We start from the raw sequence: 17,127 nt of genomic DNA on the forward strand, positions 1-17,127 counted from the left end.
ACATTTCATGTTTCCTTATGAATGCATTCTATGTTAAAAAAACTAACAAAAAGGATACAAATAATGAAGACAATTAACCTACCGAGATGGCTTCCAGTTTTCCACCCTGCAGAGACTTTAATCTTACAAGTTGACTAACTGATCCGCTGACCAGGATCTCATCACCAATGTGATACTTCAAAAGGTTGGAAAGCTCTTTGGCATTACCTACACAGCAACACAAAATATATATTATACCTTACATCAAAACTGATATACTACATAATACGGAATACTGCTTTAAAGCACCAGTGCGTGTAAACTCAAATTTCTCTTTAGATTAATGTAATATTAAACATGTTGTTTTGGATTGATCATGGCTCCAGCCATACTGTATACCTTTTGGTAAACAACTTTAAAAGGTAAACTAGCAAGCACCTTCATGAAGAACTGAGCCAGTGCAGGCCACTGGCCCATTTTGCACACCAAATAATTATTGGGGTCCAACTGTAGGGTTAACTGCTTCTGATGTGTTTAGTAATGACACTGCAGCTCATGTTATTGCTGCCAAAGGCTTCCAAGATATGTGTCTGCTTGGCAAATACAGCCACAAGCTTGGCTGAGAAAATTGCTTAGTTCAACCTTAGTTTAACCTCTTCTTCAGCCGACTGTTGGTTTCCGCTGAAAGTGAGTTGGGTGGCTTTAAAGCTGCCAGATCACTTTCACATGCACCAGAACATGCCTCCTTGATTTGAGAGCCACCATTTCCAATCCTCTGTGGCCAGGGAAGAGGCTAATCAAGCTAGATCTGTGCTTTACCAGACTTTATGGAGTGTAGGGAAGACATTAAAGGTCTAATAGTCCCCTGATTTCTCATTAAAGAGACATTTTTCATTGTGCTATTACATGGTCATTGTCAGTTAAGTAAAAAAAAAATCACAAAAATTGAAGTTACTAAAAAAATGTAAATCGTACAAAAAGAACAATTACGTCAGACATTAGGTATTGTTATGCAGGAATAAATGTAATATTTGATTCACGGTAAATTCTACAGTTTTGACCTGTAACAGCTTTTAAAACATTGCCTGTGGACAATTTTGGGTATTGTAGTTTGTTGCAAATTTCACAGCTTTGTGCAGTTGTAATGATTAACATGCTTGGTATGTATTTACTCAATGTAACCTCATCTTATATATTTTACACCAAAATTAGGTAATATACTGCAGTTGATTTACTAAAGCCAAATAGACTGTGCACTTTGCAAATGCAATTGCACTCTGCAACTGCAGTTATACTTATTTTCCTTAGTAAATGTGATTTGGTAAAGCTTCACTTTGTAAAGAGTACCCTATCAGGAGCAAGAAAATCAAAAAAGGGCATTTTTGCTTGCACATGATTGGATGATGCAAATTACCACATTTACTAAGCTCTGAGGAAAATTTGTGCAACCACACTTTCTAAAGTGCACTAAAATAATGTTACTGTATTTTTTACTGAACAGTTGTTTTAATATTGCGTGGTCTTTGCTTTCAGAATACATGTATATACTGCTTAAAGTAATCTTCAGGCCCAAAATGTGCCTATTTACATATGTGCAAAATACAAAAACAGCTCTGGCAGCAAAATAGATCATTTGCCTTTTGGAAGGCTTGAACAATTGTTATCATCTTTTATATCAAGCATGCAACATAATTTATACCCACTAGTCTTTGATATCCAATATACTCGTCACTCTAAGAACATGCAAGCATGCTGCTTGCCATGTTTGCCAAGCTGTCTGTAATATTGTCTATCCCTGATTGCAATCTTGCATTGTCTGCAACAAGAAACTGTGGAAAAATGCATATTTTTTTTGTCATTTAAAAATGTTGAATAATAAATCCAGATTTAGGGAAGCAGAATAAAAGACTCTATTGTTCTCTATTGCCGCGTACACACGAAGAAAAAAGTGTCCAATGATGTTGGACACTTTTGCAACATCATTGTGAACAAGTACAAGGCTTCTATACTAATATGTTTGCTATTTTTGTTGCAGTAACATTGTTTACTATGGTAAAGTAGAGACAATTTGAGAAAGTCAATAATCCTGTTAAACTCTTTTGTGCAACCATATCATTGAAGAGATGACAATGGTTGGTAAGTATGGGTAAAAATGGTCACGCAAAAGACCCCATATCAGAGTCTAATGACTAGTCATTTTAAAGAGAATCTGACATCAGAGGAAAGCAGATTCACTTGTCACCTAAGACCTTGTAAAAACACTGTTATTAAGAATTAATTTCCATTCCTCTGTTTAGAATGCCATCTCAAAAACAAAAAATGCTGTTTTGGTTGCTAACTTGATGACTACCAGTTATGACTTGTGCAAATTGATTTTATAGCGAGGAGGGAGACAGTTAAACAAAAACACTGTAAAAACAACACATATCTAACACAAGGAAGAAAGTTACAAATTCATGCTTCACCTCAAGGCAAGAAAATAAAAAAAAAAATCATATTTTATTAGTAAGTGATATGTCTGCCAAATTTTGTTAGTGTATAAAAGCCTTTTTATAGCTTCGGATAGGTTAAGATTGACGTCTCCAAAAAAAAGATACACACTTTTTATTTGTACAGTAATATTGGGAATTGTTCCAATTGTTCTGTGGACAACTATCTAGGAGTGGATTTATCTTAAGCCTAGTACACACGATCAGAATATCGTACAAAAAATATCGCTTTCAAAACGATTGTATAATATTCTGATCATTATTATACAGCTTTCGTCTGAAATTTTCCGAATGGACCAACATAAACATTTTTTCCGTACGATACCAGATCGTACGATTTTTCTTTAGTCAGTACAGTTTTTGTCCAAAAATACTATATAAATAAATTTAGACACTTCCGAATTTTTATTCTGTCGTACGAGAATTTGCATACTTTAGTAACCTATTAGTTTTCGATATCGGGACTAGCATGCAAAAAAACTAACAATCATCCATCCGATAATGTCATCAAGTGTACTAGGCTTTACTGGATAGATTTCCACTCACTTTCTTTTGTATCTACATGACAAAAAGTGACAATAAATCTCTCAAAAGAAACCAATAAAACTGACAGGGTTTAACCATTATCTAATCAGATAAAAAAGAAACAGACTTGTTTTTTTTTTTTTTTTTTTTTAAGTGTATTTTGTGCGTGTACTCGAGAGAGGAGCCGGACTGCAGGAGTTGGGAGTAGGCAGGCCTCCCCCAGAGGCAATCTGCCACCTTTCTCCATGCCCCGGGTGGCAATGGCAGGTGTGTGAGGGGGTCCTCCCACACAGCCCGCCCTACCTGCTCCGCTTTGAAGCCCAACGGGGCAGAGGGACTCCCTATAAGGGAGTGAGAGGATTAGCCCGCTCAACCAGCCCCGTTAGTCCTTCGCCTCTCTTTTTAGAGACCGCGTGGTCAAAGTGCGTGATGTTAACCCAATTTCAAGTGCGTGTAAGTGTGGTGGTTTTTGTGGGAGGGGGTGGGCGTACTAAGCGCAGGCTTACCTCGCATAGCACACCCATCGGGAGCCGGGCTGAGACCACCAAACTCAATTCACATGTAGCCGAGAGCGTGATCCGAACCCCTAGCTGCAGAGGTGAATGGCATGTCAGCGCAGTGCCAATCGTGTTGAGCCACCGCAGCTCCACCAGACTTGGTTTTAACCCTTTCGGTGGCAGCAACGTTTTTTGCATTTACATTTTTTTGCACGCTTTAAAAAAAAAAAAAAACCAGGGCTGAAAAACCTTAAGCATTATGTATTTTCTGAAAACAGACACCCTAGATATTAACGTAACGGTTTATGAAATGGAAAGTGTAAGTACAAAATACAATACAGTTAATTTTAGGGCACATAAACTCAATATTTTACCCAATTTTGTGGTAAAATATAAAAGATGAAGTTTCATTGAGTAAATAAATACCAAACATGTCAAGTCTTAAAATTGCGTGCACCTGTAAAACAGCGACAAATGTATTTTCTGAAAACAGACACCCTAGATATTAATGTAATGGTTTATGAAATGGAAAATGTAAGTACAAAATACACTAAAGTTAATTTTAGGGCACATAAACTCAATATATTACCAAATTTGTAGGTAAAATATAAAAGATGTTTCATTGAGTAAATAGATACCAAACATGTCAAGTCTTAAACGTCTTGTGTGAGCCTGTAAAACAGCGTCAAATTTCGGTACACTATATTTTCCATAGGTGATGCTTAAAAAGCCCCTAAAGGTCATCAGTTAAGAGTTGACTGTGAATAATGGACCTAGAATTATTGCTCTCACTCTCCCGGAGATATGTAACACAACTGACATTTTCCTGCATAGGCATTCCCAGCATGTGCATTTATGTGTGTATGTGGGGGGGGGGGGGTAGGGTTGGCTCATTACATTTTTGGGATTGTTTTTAAGTGCTTGGGTGTTACTTTATTCAAATTTTTTTCTTAACTAAACTTATTTTTTTTACCACATGGGCTAAAAAAAACTAAAAGGAGACTTTTCTTACTGAATATTTTTCCTTTGACTTCCTGTTGAGTCTACAAGACAGTGAAGGGGAAATCTCTCAAATGAGACAAGAAAAAGAGGGTTTAATCACTCTCTAATCCATAAAAAAAAAAAAAAAAATATTTCAACTTTAGCCTAGGTTCATACTGGGCTGAGGGAACTTGCACAATTTCACTCCCGCTGGCAGTGCCGATTTCGGCCGCGATTACAGAGACAACTGTGCAGGTTTGTGCACAGATGTCAATGTAAATAGCGGCCCGAAATTGCAAAAAGTAGTACAGAAAGTACTCTTTGAAATTGGTGCAGCGCCGCAGATGCGTCGTCGCACAGATTAAGATGTTGTTATTGCCGGCAGTTGCCGCCGATTTGACATGCGATTTGCCATGTCAAAACGCAGCAGTGTGAACCAGGGTTTAAATATACTTAAATAGCCACGGAAAATTTTACGTGACATGCCGTGTTGACTGGTCGCACTGCCTGTCAAACATGGCTGTATATGTTAATAGGGAACACTACAACCGCAAACCAAACGAGAATGAAAAACAAGAAAAATACAGGCATTTAGGCTAGGCTGCCTAGCTATGTTCTGAGAAGTGATCCATCATGGATCACTGGCTAGGTTTCGCTAGTGTGAACCTAGCCAAAAAGAGGGTGCCATTACTTCAGGAAGTACACTCACCATAAACATTGAGATACTCTCAGGACTTCTGATGCAGCGGATTATACAGAAAACAAATCAAAAAAGTTGCAGTGTTTGCTTATGTATTGATCAGCCCTAAACCTTCACCATCAGCTGGAATTTGCACTGGAGTTCAGGGCTCTGCTGTTCACACTTGTCCTGATAAGCTGAATATAAATACTTCAAAAACAAATAATAATTAAAACCACATTATGATTTTGTAAATGTATTTATTATTTTTTTTAGAAGTAGGTATCCTTAGTCCACTCAGATAATTATTTTCATGCATGTATGCGTAAATGTGTTTTAAATTGCATGAATGAGACCTTTCATTCTTTTATCAATAAATTTATATTATTGTGTTTATGGTATGTTGTTGCCTTGATGAAGGGGGAGAAGTATAGCCCCTAAAATATGTTGACTGTTGCCCAAAAATGTATGTTTGATTTAAAACCATACTTTGGACTTTAATACTATGATATGGGGCTTCGATTTTTAGATTCCAGTACAATCTTTACAATTAGAGTGTCCGGTGTCCAGTGGTAGTCCCATGGGATATCAGAACAGTATTAATAAAATACATTTTAATTACTAAAGTGTGACTTAAGCAGGCCATACATGGTTCTAATCTCCTGCTGAACTGGCCGAGATTTGCAACATGTATGGTAGGGACCGGCGAATGGTTCAGTCCGAGCATAAGTTAGGGCCGAACTTTGGTTGTTCGGGTGTTCTGGCGAACACTGAACAATATGATGAGTTCGGGGGAAATTCTAAAAAGCCGCGGAACCCTGTTAAAGTCTATGGGACAAAAGTGCTCATTTTAAAGGCTTATATGCATGGTATTGTGGTATTGTCATGAAAAGTGTTTGGGGACCTGGGTCCTGCCCCAGGGAACTTGTATCAATGCAAAAAAAAGGAGCAGTAATTTTAATAATGGTTAAAGTGAAACAATAAAAGTGAAATGTTCCTTTAAATTTCATACCTGGGGGGTGTCTATAGTATGCCTGTAAAGTAGCAAATTTTTCCCATGATTAGAACAGACTCTTCACACATTTTTTTATTTTATTTTGGTTCAAGGTTCCCTTTAATATTCATACCAGACCCAAAGGGCCTGGTAATGGACTGGGGGGGGGGGGTTTCCAATGACTTTTATCTGTATTGCCGGGACCTGACAATTCATTATAGCCGCGAGTAGTTTTAAATTACTTTTTTTCCTTTAGAAATGTCATTTTGTGCAGGGACTGTTCTAAACAAGGGAAACGTATGCCACTTTACAGGCATACTATAGACATCCCCCAGGTACAAAATTTAAAGGAATAGTTCACTTTTATTGTTTTACTTTAAGCATTATTAAAAACACTGCTCCCGAAAAACGGCTGTTTTTAAAACCTTGTCTTGCATTGATACATGTCCCCTGGGGCAGGACCCAGGTCTCCAAACACTTTTCATAACAATACCATGCATCTAAGCCTTTAAAATTAGCTCGGGCTGAACCGTTCACCCATCCCTACCATACACGTTGGAAATCGGTTCAGCAGGAGATTAGAACCACGTATGGCCTGCTTAAGTCACACTTTAGTATTTAAAATGTATTTTATTAATACTGTTAGGATACTGTCCCCATGGGACTTCCACTCCCCAAACACTTTTTATGACAATACCATGCATATAAGCCTTTAAAACTAGCACTTTTGATTTTTCATGTTCGTATCCCATAGACTTTAACCGTGTTCATACAAATTTTTTGCCTATTCGGCAAGTTCTGGTACAAACCGAATTGGGGGGTGTTTTTCCCATCCTTAGTGTATGGGCAGGCTGAATGTACCAAGTTGATCAGTAGATCAACTTGGGTACAACCAGCATGTCGGTTTTTACTTGCGATTAGTGCTAGCAGCCAGCAGAAAAATCCCTGTCTTCTCCTGACGTGGATGACTTACCCTGCCCTTCCCTGCCCCCCTCGCTGGTGGAAGACAATGGCCCGGTAGGAGGGATTCCCTGCATGAACAGTGTCTGTGTTAATGGGGGAATCAAGCTAATTTCTTTCCTGCAACCTGTGGCTGCAGGAAAGAAATTTGTTCCGTGTGTGGCTGGCCTAATGCCCCATACACATGATCAGTCCATCCGATAAGAATGGACCGACGGACCGTTGTCATAGGTTAACCGATGAAGCTGACTGATGGTCTGTCATGCCTACACACCATCGGTTAAAAAAACAATCGTGTCAGAACGCGGTGACGTAAAACACGACGACGTGCTTAAAAAAACTAAGTTCAATGCTTCCAAGCATGCGTCGACTTGATTCTGAGCATGCATGGATTTTTAACCGATGGTTGTGCGTACTATCGATCGGTTTTGACCTATCGGTTAGCAATCCATCGGTTAAAATTTAAAGCAAGTTGGCTTTTTTTTTACCGAAGGTTAAATAACCTATGGGGCCTACACACGATCGGTTTGGACCGATGAAAACGGTCCATCAGACCGTTATCCTCTGGTTAACCGATCATGTGTACGAGGCCTTAGGCTGGCTATTCAATATACAATTTTCTTGTAAAACTTTCCTTTAGATTTACCAAAACCATATACTATGGGGACAAACACTTTCAGCTTGTTTACAACAGGCAGGCCCTTGCACTACATAGTTGAATGCAGATCTAAATTTTTGAAGCACTATCAATTTTATTACTCCAAGTATCAGTGGCGGCTGGTGTTTTTTTTTTGGGGGGGGCCGCAAACAGCCAGCTGCACTACCCCCCCTGTCTGCCGGTTGGTCAGGCCCTTACCCCACCTAGGTGGTGGGCTGCGGCTCCGGTATCCTCAGGCAGGGCGGACCCCATCCGGGTGGTGGGCTGCAGCTCCGGTATCCTCAGGCAGGGTGGACTCCATCCGGGTGGCATCGGCTCTGGTATCTTCAAGCACAGTGGACCCTATCTAGGTGGTGGGCAGCAGGCAGCAGCTCCGTGTCCTCTCCTCCAGCACAGCAGCTTCTGCCGTGCAAGCTGCTGCGTGTCTCCTATCTCCTCCTTCTAGGCGTTAGGCATCCAATAGGATTGCCTGACATTTTGGCCAATCCAGAAACAAGTTTCATGACCCACTTCCTGATTGGCAGGGAGGAAATTTAGTGTGAAAATAGTGAATATTCATTCGTTAGCGTCACACAAGTGGCTCTAATCACGTACTTCAAGAAAAAACACCCAACCCCTGTATGTAGATCAGGGGGCCGGACGCATAGATGGGGGGCATGCCCGTGCACCCCTAATGGATGGGCCGCCACTGCTAAGTGTGCAAATAAAAACAGTCACAATATCTTTGTGACAGTATGCCTGTGAGAAAAATGAAGTGATGCAGTAAAAAAAAGAAAAGCTAAAAGAGCTAAAAAAACATGAACATTCAGACTACAGCTACTTTATGGCAGCATATTATTGAAGTGGTTAGCACTCTTGCTTTGCCACTAGGGATGTTATCTGCATGGAGTTTAAATGTTCTACCCATTTTTGCGCATGCTTCTAGGTGTTCCAATAAACATATGCAAACAAGACTTCTTTTTAAAAACCAAATAGAAGAAGCGGTTGGCAAGCTGTATTTACACTTCACTTCACTAGTAGAGAAAGTACCACACTACACTGGTAGTTTGCTAAGCCCTACACAATCCAGAGGTGGAGGAGATTTATCTGAGGTTTGCATGAAAGTATTACATGGAGGAGGCTAAATAGTCAGTTCACGACAACCCTCTAAGTTAGTCTTGGTGGAAAGTATAAGTATGTTGGAGTATAAGAGATCAAGAACAACATTTTATTTTAATCTCCTTCTTCTGTCTAATGTTCAGTTTGACTCTGACTTTACTCACTAAGATACACTGATACACAAATCTACACCAGTGTCAACCTTAAAAGCTCTGTACAAATATTTAGAAGTTGTGGGAAAAGAGATATGACAAGCTCACTTATCTATAAAGGCTTTCTATACTGGACAAATACTGAATCTCATGTAACATGTGCCAAAAGGGATCAGGTATTAGGGCCTTTTATGACTAATATTCTGATTAGTTTACTAAATATTTAAAGTGGTATGGTAAAACTAGATAAGGTGGTGAGGTATTAGAACCCCTGCCATGTCTTACTGCTGTCTCTGTCCCTACTGGGGAAGCTGGCAAAGACTAAAAATGATGGAAACATCTTAAATTTAGGGCTACCACCAGAACCAGAATAAACTGAAAAATCCAAATGGGGATACTAGTTATACTGTATTGACAAAGAAGGGATTTACTTAATTTTAAGATATGTCTTCAACTTCTTGTTGTGACTTTCATATAGGAAGTCAAGGGAAATTTATTTTTTGGGACACAGAATGTAACAAAAAAAAGCCAAGGGGTTTTAACCATTCCCTGCTCTATCATAAATGAGAATACAAAAAATATGGTTTTAGATATATTTTAATAAATTGAACAACCATTTGAATGGGTTTCTGTGTTTTAACTAATATAATATGAAATTATAGGATGCTTTGAATACTCTGTATATTCCTGATGTCCTAATTGCAAACAGACATAAGCTGTACTGAATTAGCAATCATACGCATGTATAGTATATCTGGTTAACCTGGAGAAAATGTAAACCATGCATACACAATTTTCCTGCAGATTTCTGTGAAAAGCAATGAACATATGCTACTTAAATCCAGCTTTGCTGTCAGTTGGGCTTAATCACTGACTGGATTTAGACCTCACGCTGTGCATTTTTATAGACCCCTCCAGCAGTGTCATAATATTTCTTGCTTAGACAGTATAATTTCACAGAAGGTTAGTATGGTAACATTTTTCCTATTAAAGTGTCGAGTTGGTATTAAAATACTTGATCTGCAACAATGACAATTCTTTAACTTGTGGATTTGTGGCTGTTTAGACTTGTTGAAAATAGCAAATATTGCATTGGTTGCCTAACTGTGTTCGCAAGTTGGTAACACATTATTGACTAATGCTGACAATAGGTATAAATAGGTAATTCAGTGTAGGCAATCTATGATGTCTCCTATACAGGATCAGTGCTAGACTGTTTTGTGCTCCAGGCAAGACCAGCTGCTTGCACCCCCCCCCCCCAAAAAAAAAAATACAACTTCAACATTTTTAAAAAATGGGAAATATTAAAACAGCCTGTAGCTCAAGTAACATGGTCCCACTTTAGGTGTCTGGCGGTGTGCCGCACTGGGATCACAGAAACCTTGTTCTCTGTATGTCCTGAGTACGGAGCCCTAACATAGGGTCTCACATCCTGGGCCTACTATGGAGGGGGACAGTAAGTCGGTTGGTGTACCTGACAGTACCTCAGTCGGAGGGGGGAGCATGGTAGGTCAGTTGGTGTACCTGTCAGTTCCTCAGCCAGAGTTGCGTAGGATGTTGGGATTGGCGGAGGAAGTTGTTGTTCTTGGTTGTTATAGTGACAGCAGTTCCCTCTCCTCTCGGTGCATGTACTTTGATCTCTTAGAAGAGAAGGGGTGGGGACACAACATTCAGGCCATCATATTTATTATAGGGAGGCTTGGTCAATTATTTGTTGATGAGTGGGGGGAGTAGAACAAGTCTATGATAAAACAGTTGGTTCCTCTCCCCTTTTCCCGCCATCACACAATCCTAATTATACAACAATGGAGAGCCAATTCCTACCCCGACCCTTCACATCTTTGGTCATGTGATTTTGAGTCTAGTCCTCTCTTGACTACTCTCATCCCTTCCGTTCTACTCCACCCCTCCTGGTTCATCCCACCTGTAGAAAGATGTGATGATTATCAGTGTAGTCTGGATGGTGAGAGAGAATGGGAGGAGCTGTGTGGAGAGTCATGAGAGGAGCTGTGCTGGGGGCAAGAGATATGGGAATGTACATAGCGTGTACAGATGATCAGTGTCTGCCCTCATTATTCATTTCTCCTCTATGGACACTTCCCCCCCTCCTTGGTGGAGGCAGAATTCGATGTCAGAGGGAGGGTAGAAGACAAGCTAGGAGACCCCCAAACACCCCCCATCCAGAAGCAGGCAGAGAATAGGGAAACCAGTAGCATGGATGCACCCTAGGAGTCAGTGCGTCCTTTGCAGCTGCCTTGTTTACCAAGAAATAGCGCCGGCCCTGCTCCTATAGTTACAATGAGCACAAATGTCCCTGTTTATTAGCATTGTGCAAATAGCAGTGCCAGTCAGAAACACATAATGGGCTGTCAAATATCTAATTTCTGCAACTTAGCTCATGTTACATAAATTAACTTTAGCTTCTTATTAGTTTTTGTTGGCTGCCAGTCTTTATAGATCACTGTATGCATTTTTTAAAGAGCAATTTCAAACAACAAGTTAAATGAGTTAATGAGATGACCAATATAACAGGGCAGCTACAGTATGCTAAAATCAAAAAGTTTGTCTTTTTGCTTTTCTTTTTGCATGGAAGATACCACAAAGAGCTTAAATTGGATGTGTTTGGAAATCATCTTTTACATCACCTACAGGAGAACCTCAGATCAGCAGATTACTAACAAAAGAAAGTGGGATGGGCTGGTGCACTACACCTATGCCTGGATTAAAAACATGAACATGTAGGCTAAGATATATGTATGCATTTTGTTTGTTTTTTTTGGCTGTGGCTTCACATTCAAATTGAGATAAAAAAATCATTTTATGTACAGTTAATGGTGGAAACGCAATGTTCAAATATGTAAATACCTCTTTAAATGTAATGATAACTGACACTTATATTTTATTATATATTATATGGACAAAGTATAGGCTTCTCTAAACTCAGGCAGGGTTCATTGGATCTAGTATTACCTCTAACAGAGCACACTACTTTGTCATAATCCCTTATCTGCTGTATGCTGGCAGCATCTGTCAAAGTGACATCCTGCCAGGCAATGCCTGCAAAGTTCTGGTGTGATGTCACTCAGCACAGACACAGAAGGCAGGGAAGCAGCAGTGTGGCACCTCTATGTAAGCTCTTAAAAACCAATAGTGACAGGGGCCCGGACCTGCCTACTAGGGACCAATGCATAATGGGGTACTTTCCACTGAACACCAATGTAAAAGGGGACACTTTTAAATAAATAAAATATTTAACATTTTTGAATGAGTAATATGGGGCACTAATAGGGGGCAGTAATGTACCACCAATGTACCTTTTACTCATCTCCCTGAGGGGAGGGCAGCCTTGTTTCAAAGGGGGCTTTGAGATTCCTGTAGGTTTGCCCCCCTCCCAACACATACAAACCCAGACATCATCATGGGGGCTGGATGTGTGGATGAGGAGCAATGCCCTCAACATGGGAACAAGGTGCCTTGCAATGAGGGCTTTACCCAGCCTATAACCATATTTGGTCCATGACATTACCCAGGGTCTCATCTCACTTGTTTACACAGCCAGGGATCTGTTATTTAGTAATAGATCTGTGGGGCAACATCGTTGGACAGATTGATTGTTGAGGATTTACATTGGGGGACATTATTCACAATGAAAATTTGATTAAATTATTTTTTTAATATTGTGTGTGATTGTTTACTTTTTACTTTTTTTTTGGGAAGAGTAAGAAGGGGACTAATCTACCCAGTATTCATTAATATTCATTCCCGGGGGGGACGGGGGGACTCAGGGACTTTTAGATCTCTAAATGTGCCCTCCCCTAGACAAACTCTCACATACTTTTGGGGACTGGATGTAGGGAAGAAACCCTTGTCCCCTGTCATTGGATGTGCCTTGCAAGAGGTGGGAGGCTTGTTAAAAGGCATATGTCCTGATATGGCTCAAAAAAGGGAATGAGGGCTCACATTATTTGGTCTCTCTTTCCTGACCATCTAGGCTGTATAACTGGATAATGGTCTGGGAGAAGGCATAATACAAGGGAGAAGTAAAAATAAACAAAAGCACAACCAGCATAGCAATCAACAGAGAGCCAATAAGAGCAAGATGGAATACAGATTGACTGTCTTTTGAATGACTGGTTGGTAATGATTGCTTACCATTTTATACGTAACTTTGCATGCAGCTAAGACTAGAGATGACAGTTTGGCATCAGTGATGTACCAGATACATTTTCTTAAGTTATGCCAAATTACTTACCAACCTTTTAACCCAAAGAAATTTTAAGTGGTCTTATAAAAGCAAGATATCACTGCTCACAGGTGAGCCGGAAAGGCTTAATCCAAGGCAGTAGTCCATAAGAGGTGCACAGCGTGTGACTGCAGCAGTGGTCAGAATGAACACAAATTCAGATGGCTGAACTCCCAAAGACATTGTAAAAACTGGATTATTGGCAAAAAATTATTAAAAGCATCACAAAAATGCCCTGCCTATATGCCTGTTTTTGTGATGCTTTTAATCATTTTTTTTGCCAATAAAGCCAATTTTTACATAATCTTTGGGAGTGCAGCCATCTGAATTTGTGTTCATTATGAAGTGGTCTTAGTTTACCAGTAATGAACCAGCAGCAAACCTCCTCAATCTGATTCCAGTTTCATTATGTATACACAATTTGGATGCTTTCCATTTAATTTATATTGAAATTTATTTTAAGCAATGCATTTCTCGGTGTAGCCTGTTGAAGGTCAAGACACTATGCATACCTAACAATCTGTTTAATTCTGCTTTTGGGAGAGCATTGAAAGCTTCATCTGTTGGAGCGAAGACCGTGAAAGTGCCTTCTCTGTTCAGTGTCTCAGTAAGTCCAGCAGACTGGATTGCAGCCACCAATAAGCTACAAAAACAAGAGTGAGACTTAGCATTTTAGTATGTCAATTTAAAAGAAGTACATCACAAGACCCATAAGAATCCCTTCAGAATATTATTGCCTAAAAGAAAAAGAAAAAAGCAACAAAGTTTAAAGCAGTGGATTAATGGATATTAAAACATAACTGCAAATACAGCTTTGTTTTATAAGACATCTTGCTTTCTCTGATTGACTGACACAAGTTGTAACTTATGCAAGAATTGAGCTTTCACTCTACATTTGATGAGAAAACTTTTCATATTCATTAATTTGTAAGAAAAGTGTGTTTTAGAGAAAGGTTATCTAGCATACAGATTGGGAATTTGGGTCAGAAAAAAAAATTGGTTTAGTGCACTAAAGCCTACTAAATGTGAAATTTTCAAGAGAAACCCTAAAATATTGGATGACTTATGACCCTTGAGACCTGAGTTGGAAGCTGATGTATAGTAAAATAATCTGGAAGAACCCAGTTAATATTATATGTTTCAAGAGTAAGCACTTGATTAAAACCAGATTTTGGTTGGATTTTTTTATTTAGGAAAATTACAAAAGGCTTTGTGGGTCTAAGGATTACCATTAATATAACCATATAACTCCCATTATTATAATGTGACCTAAAGCATAACTCCACTTTTGTTGAGAAAAAAAAACATTCCCCCCTGCGTGATCTATGTACTTTGCAAGGATTATAACAACCTTTGTTGCAGATTCCTACCTTTTGTTATTCTGAAGAAATCCATGAGTTTTTGTCTGTGCCTGTGTACAGTGGGTCTAATGGGAATGGTTTCATAATTATCAGTCAGCTGTGGCAGCTGCAAGGCACTAATGAAGAAAGCTGCTGGGCCTGCATCCCTCTAGACATACTCCTATTGGAAATATCTTACCAAAATTATATTTTTTTTGCAGGGGGTGCCTGAAATCGGACTTGTATCTTAGACAGACTTCTTGGAAAAATTGGTGAGCCAATCACACAAGCAGGAAATTATGTTTCTGGGGAGTGGTCAGTACACATTCTGGGCCAGATTCACGTAGGGCAGCGGCGGCGGAACGTATCGTAGATACGTTACACCGCCGCAATTTTTCATCGCAAGTGCCTGATTCACCAAGCACTTGCGATGAAAACTACAAGGCGGGCCAATTTAAATGGGCGTGTGCCATTTAAATTAGGAGCGCTCCCGCGCTGGACCTACTGTGCATGCTCCATTTCTTAACTCCCGCCGTGCTTTGCGCGCCGTGACGTCATTTTTTTGAACGGCGACGCTAGTAGCGTAATTCCGTATTCCCAGACGGCTTGCGCAAACGACGTTATTTTTTTAATTTCGACGCGGGAACGAAGGCCATACTTTACACAGCAATACGATTGCTGTGTAAAGTTAAGGCACCAAAAAAAACGACTAACTTTGCGACGGGAAACTAGACTAGTGGCGACGTAGCGAACGCGAAAAACCGTCGGGGATCGCCGTAACTCCTCATTTGCATACCCGACGCTGGTTTACGACACAAACTCCCCCCAGCGGCGGCCGCGGTATTGCATCTTAAGATCCGACAGTGTAAAACAATTACACCTGTCAGATCTTATGGCTATCTATGCGTAACTGATTCTATGAATCAGTCGCATAGATAGAAACAGAGATACGACGGCGTATCAGGATATACGCCGTCGTATCTCATTTGTGAATCTGGCCCTCTGTGTACAGAACAACTCCATGTAGCCATATTGCTTTGCATTTATAGAAATTTACAGTGGATGCAGATTGATAAGGAAAGGTAATTTTTAATAACATTCAATAACAATATGACTTATATCGCAATTGTACATGCTATATTATTTTTTCTCTATTTGCTTTTTCCCCCCACAAGAGTGGAGTTACCCTTTAAGTAATCTTAATTGTGACAGCCAACCCTTTAGACACAATTATTACAATACTGGTATAATGTTTTACATTTTAAGAACACAAGAATGTGTACCTGAAGCGATTATCAGCTTTAAGAACATCCATTACATTTCCTGATGGTGGAGTCAACAGCTTGTCAACAATAAACATAGTGCCATATCTTCCCTTTTTGTCATGTGCATTAATACAACTGTTTTCAATGCAAAGAGCCTATAAAAAGTGACAGAGTCAAATTGTGCAGTATTAATGAACAATAACAAAAACACTTTTGATTGGACCTGTGTCCAGACTATGCACCCTAAAGAATTTACATATTCTGAACAAGCAGTACAATTAAAAGCCATTATTTACCTCTGTAGCAATAGCATTGTAGGGAAATTAATTTCAAAGATCACAGCAAAGGTTGGAGTTTTCAAAGTCTGGTGCAGCTCTGCATAGAAACCAATCAGATTCCAGGTTTTAGTGTCAACGCGTATTCATTGAACAAACTAAAGTAAGAAGTTGATTGGCTACTCTGCACAACTGCACCAATTCTGAATGCTCCAGTTTTAGTACATTTCCTCTACTGAATTCTTAGCTCTATTCCTATTACTTTGTATTGGAGCAGAATTTTGGCTGACAAAAACTGACAGAGACTGGCTGAAACCTAGCTTTAGGGCTTTTCCTGTCCAGGTAAACAAGTCATAAATGGCTTGTTTTAAGCGCTTTTAATACTTGCTAAGAATACACAAGTACTTTCCTGTCCAAAGCCTGCGCACAGGTGCACTTTAATCAATTGTAATGCAGAGATCTTAACAATATCAATTCTGAAAGTTTTTTGCACTGTAGGGATGAGCTCCTGATTTGGCCTGAACCCAGCTTTGGACCAAATTATACTTCTTTGTCCTTGTGGTCTTAAAGGGGCATTAAATACCAGGATTGTATTACATACAGACTGCAGAGTTCAGGGGGGTTACACACAGAGTGCAGAGCTGTCATTTGTAAACACAGAAACCAGACTTCTGTGTTTACAAGTGATTGTGGTGAGCAGGCACCAAAGGGTCTGAGCCAAAGGTGGTGGAACTGAGTTCCTCCAAGTTCCCCCTGAAAAAAAGCCCTGTATATATATATATTAAGGAGGCAGCAGGTGCTGGTAATGGAATCACCCTGCCCCATTCATTTGCTGGCCGAAAAGGTCTGGTATCCATTTTGGGGATCCTCAAAGGGCCCAATGCCATTTTTTACAAAATAAATGAAGCCGTCAGGGAAATGTCAATTGCTGCAATTTAAATTACTTTTTTTCTTTCTAAATGTCTTCTCATTTATATATATATATATTTATA

General features: G+C 39.6%; 1 protein-coding gene across 1 annotated transcript in view; it reads right to left on the bottom strand.

Moving 5' to 3' along the window:
- Window positions 1-17,127, bottom strand: part of TGFBI (transforming growth factor beta induced) — a 98,649-nt gene that overhangs the window by 14,146 nt on the left and 67,376 nt on the right. Inside the window, exons 11-13 of the mRNA XM_040344659.1 lie at window positions 15,879-16,015; window positions 13,768-13,898; window positions 83-207 (exon numbers count right to left, since the gene is read on the bottom strand). Of these exons, the coding sequence (XP_040200593.1) occupies window positions 83-207; window positions 13,768-13,898; window positions 15,879-16,015 (393 nt within the window). The remainder of the gene's footprint in view (window positions 1-82; window positions 208-13,767; window positions 13,899-15,878; window positions 16,016-17,127) is intronic.

This window comes from Rana temporaria, chromosome 3 (genome assembly GCF_905171775.1).
Source record: "Rana temporaria chromosome 3, aRanTem1.1, whole genome shotgun sequence".
Lineage (NCBI taxonomy): Eukaryota > Metazoa > Chordata > Amphibia > Anura > Ranidae > Rana > Rana temporaria.